The sequence below is a fragment of the Rattus norvegicus genome, chromosome 8 (genome assembly GCF_021556685.1).
Source record: "Rattus norvegicus strain SHRSP/BbbUtx chromosome 8, alternate assembly SHRSP_T2T, whole genome shotgun sequence".
In the NCBI taxonomy this organism is placed as follows: Eukaryota; Metazoa; Chordata; class Mammalia; order Rodentia; family Muridae; genus Rattus; species Rattus norvegicus.
The window spans coordinates 22,724,627-22,729,504 of record NC_141541.1 but is presented as its reverse complement, the minus strand read 5'-3'; the positions used below and the strand labels follow the sequence as shown (position 1 = coordinate 22,729,504).

General features: G+C 33.3%; 1 protein-coding gene across 1 annotated transcript; it reads right to left on the bottom strand.

The window, feature by feature from the left end:
• Window positions 1-520: 520 nt before the first annotated feature.
• Or7g18 (olfactory receptor family 7 subfamily G member 18) lies at window positions 521-1,459 on the bottom strand. The gene is given in 1 exon segment (NM_001000426.1): window positions 521-1,459. A coding segment is annotated over 1 exon segment (939 nt).
• Between the last annotated feature and the right edge of the window lie 3,419 nt (window positions 1,460-4,878).

The window sequence follows — 4,878 nt, the reverse complement described above, 5'->3', positions numbered from 1 at the left end:
TATCGTTTCAGCACTATAAGTGAGCAGCTTACAACCAGCAGTTTCTGCTCAACACTCTGCTGTCCACAATAGTTAGTCAGAAATGTGTGGCATATATGTATGCACAGACAAATGCACACATATGCAGATATACATGTTACTAAAGCAAAACTACAGTGGGATTGAGAAATTGTGGTAAAACCAATGTCAGCACCACTAGAGGACCAGGATTCAATTTCTACCTTCTACTAAGCAGCTACCTACCATTCGCAGCTCTCAGTCCAGGACATCTGACACCCTCTTCTGGCCTATATGGAAACTAGGCATATCCATTGTATTCTTACATACATATAAACAAAAGATCAAAACAAATAAAATAAAGTAGAATTATATTTTAAAAAATCTGTGCTCAGATTCAAGGAAATAAAATCAAAGCAAGAGATATTTAAAAAACAATTAGAAGAAATAAGTTATTTTATCTCAATAGAAATCCTGTAACTGTCACATACTATCAATGCACAAGCTCAAGGGTTATCACACATCACAGAAGAGAGGCTATCCTACCAATAACTTTCTTCAGGGCCTCCTTCATATCTTTGTTTCTCAAACTATAAACAAAAGGATTCATCATTGGAGGAATTATTGAATACATCACTGAAGCCACAGCGATCTTCTTTGGTGAATCAATTACATTTGAGATAATGTATACACCAAAACCTGTTCCATAGAACAAGGCAACAACCAACAAATGAGACCCACAAGTGGAAAAGGCTTTGTACTTTCCTTCTGATGATGGCATTTTCAATACTGTAAACACAATGTGAGTATAAGAAAAAATTATTCCATAGAGAGGAACACCAGCAAAAATAGAAGCTGAAACAAATATCAAGATGTTGTTGATGAGGCTGTCAGAACAGGCAAGCTTGAGGACTTGTGCAATTTCACAGAAGAAGTGGAGGATTTCCAGGTCTGTGCAGAAGGACAAGTGCAGTACCATCAGACTATGCACAAGCCCATTTACAATACTAATGGTTAGAGAGATAAGAACCAGAATAATACAGAAGCAGGGGTTCATGAGAACTGTATAGCGTAGAGGATTACAAATGGCTATGTAACGGTCATAGGCCATTACTCCAAGGAGAAAACATTCAAAAATGGTACAAACTACAACAAAGCAGACCTGGCTGAGGCAGCCTGCATAAGTGATCCTCTGATCCTGTGTTTGTATGTTCACCAACATCTTTGGGACTGTGATGCTGATTAAATATATGTCATTAAAAGACAGATGACAGAGAAAGAAGTACATGGGGGTGTGAAGATGGCGGTCACAGTTGATGGCCAACATTATAAGAAGATTTCCAGAAATGGTAATCAAGTACATGCATAGAAAAAAACCAAAGATGAGTGGCTGCAGCTCTGTATCATCTGTGAAGCCACGTAGAAAAATATCCAAAACAACTGATTTGTTTTTAACTTCCATGTTAGACATGAATCTTAAGGAAAGGAGGTGAGAAGTTATTGAAATATAGGAATTTCAGGTAGCACTGTAAAATTAGATTTGTTAGAAAACAACTTTTTACATGACTTTGTCTTTTCAATTTAGCCCTTCATTCAAAATAGAAATGGAATGTGAGGAAATTAATTTGAAGGCAACAGCATCTAGTTTTTCCTCCTAGCTATGACTATCTAGTAATTAATATCAATAGTGAACTTCCTTCTACCCTCCACTATCAACAAATGAAGTGTAACACAAGTCTGAGTAAATACTAAAATTCATTGTACTTGAGAAATGGAATTTTTTCTCTGAATGAAATTTCACCTACCATTACCAAAGGATAACAATAAAAGAATGATCCAGTAGAAAGTTTCATGATAATGTGTTCTGTACTGAGTTGATAACAGGACAATTGTGTCAATTATTTATAATTGTCTTATGTATGCTCTTTTGATTCACCATGATGATAATCTAACAATTCCTCCTTCATTTCTGAAAATTAGTCATGTGGTCGGTATTTTTTGTCTGTCCTCCAGAATGATGTAAATATCTCACCTGTGTGTTGTAAAAGGATGAAATCTCTTAGAAATGCAAACAGACAATAGGAAAGAAGTTCCTAGTTAAAGATGAATAATTTCTGAACTGAGTACAGGGTATTTCAACATTTTTGAAACGCTGTTGAGTAGGCCACAAGCTGAATGCTTTATCTCAATCTCAGGAGACTTGATGTTCAATGTTCTCATTAAAACAACTACATAACTATTACTCTAAACCCAGGAGTTCATATTCTTAAAGACCAATAATAACAATAGTGGAGAATTTTGAATGTCAATTCTCTTATGATGGAGACTAGTTGAGTACAACTGAGTTTCCTCACACACTTCACAGCATTGTATATGTGAAACATAACACTGCTCTCATAAACTTCATACATCCTTTTTAAGGTTCTTTACAAACTAAAGGTTCTTTATCTTTTTCATGGTCTCATTTAGTCTATATCTAATTCTATTTTTTATGAATATCTTCTATTTCTATGAACACAGTTCTAGATGTCCAAGTTCTCAACTATCATAAAAATTCAAACAAGGTTATCTTGCTTGGACATCATCTCTGCTGACTAAATCTTAATTTTTGTTCCTTTTCTGCTGCATTTTTATTTTCTGTTTAAGATCACTGCTGATAGTAAGACAGTGTGAAAGTACTATCAACCCACACATTGAATTTGTGAAATATCTAACTTTCACAATTTTTTGCAATTTCTTTCCTTATGAAAGATGATAATGTGTTTAACATAGGGATTTGTTTACTATTGCATTTTTAGAATTTTTTAATTTTACTTAAATGTTTTCCTTTTGGCTGTTGTTTTGTTTAAAGCTGGACATTATTCAGAGACTTCAAAGGCGTGTGATTAACACCCTTAAACCAAACAAATATATCAGCCTTATAACTCATCTCTACAAGTAGGCTTTCTGGAATGGAGAAAAAATTCAAATATTCCACACTTCAGTCTTTTTCTTATTGAGCTACATTTCTAAGACTTGTGAAGCATCTTTCTCCCCTTCCCATGATCTCTCCACCCATATATGTACAGAGTTTCAAATGCCTCTTAGTTTTAGCTATCCATTCTTGTATTTCCTAACTCATCTCTTCCTTACACATGATTATTTGAGCCTCTGGATCCAGACCAGTCCCTTCCTTTTCATGTATCGATATGTTTTCTGTTTTCTCATTTTAGAAACATTTTTTCTACTATCTGGTCCCGTACTTTATATTATTATTTATCTTTATACTGATTGTACACTGCTAATAATAGCTAACATTCATTTAAAAAATTAAACATATATCATCTTTATTTTTTGTGTGGATTACCACACTAAAACTAATTTTTCTAGCTTTATCTAATTACCTGTAAGGTTCATGATTTTACTTTATAATAGCTGAGTAATATCACTCTGTGTTGATGTAACAAATATTCTATATCCATTCATCCAATGAGAGACCTCTAGACTGTTTCAAGTTTTGATTATTATGAACATACCAACAATAAGCAGAGTTGAGCAAGTGTCAATGTAGTGTGATATACAGTGTTTGGGTCTATGACCTAAATCTCTCCCCAGCAACTTAAAGAATCACCACAATGATTTTCATAATAGCTATACAGGTTTGTATTCAAAATAGCAGAGAATAAATGTTTGTCTTCCTCTATATCTTGACCATCATGAGCTATGATTCATTTTAATGATCTTGGAATTGCAGTTTGCTCTAGAAGATATCTGAAAGTAGTTTTGATTAGCATTTCCCTAATATTGGACATTGCTTTGTTACTGAGGCATTTGTTTCATCCTTTAAAAACTCTCCTCTTCTTATTGTATCTCACTTTGAAAATTACGTTTTTTTCATGATGTACAGCTTTTTTATGTCTTTACATATTTTAGATCTCAGAACTCTATCAGATGTGTGATTGATAAAATTTTTCCTATTCTGTATTCTGACACATTGTTTAAATAATGGTGTTCTTCGCCATTCAAATGCTTTTCAGGTTCATGAGGTCTCATCTATTAATTGTTGGTCACAGTGCCTGTAATATAAGCATTATTTTGCGCCAAAGATTTTAAGGCAATTCCCCCACTTTCTCTTTTATAAGATCTACTGTATTTGGCCTTATGTTGAGCGCCCTTGTTCATTGAGAGCTAAATTTGGGCAAGTGGATAAAATGTATCTATTTGCATTCTTGTTCATGGAGCATCCAGCATGACCAGTACAATTTTTGAAGATGTTGTACTTATACAATATAAATTTTTAAATTCTCTTTCAAATATCATATATCCATAGATATGTTTCCTTATATTTGGGCCTTTAGTTCTATTTCCCTGATCAAGGTGTCTTTTTATGGAACTATTCTATTGATTTTATTACTATAACTGTGTAACATAATTTGAAATCTGGGATATTTATACCTATAGCAGGTTTTTACATATTGTCATTATTTAGTTTTGCTTTAACTGTCTTGATTTTGTGTGTACATATTTCCATATGAAACTGAAAACTGTCCTTCTAATTTCTGTGAAGTATTATCTTAGCATTTTGATGAGAACTGTGTTGAACTTGTAGATTGGCCAATTTTACTGTATTAATAATACGAATCCATAAGCATTGATAGTTTCTGCCTTCTTGTGTATTTTTCAATGTCTTTTTTTCAATGTCTTAGAGCTTTTATTACACAAGTGTTTCACTGACTTGACTAGACTTTGCCTAAGATAGATGATTTGAGGCTATTAGGAAAGATATTATTTCTCTTATTTTTTTCCTGTAGTCTGAAATTTTTTGCAGAAAGGCTGGTGATATGGTCTGATATGACTTAGAAAGTGATTGTTAGCAATACAAGAATAATAGTGTTGTTTATA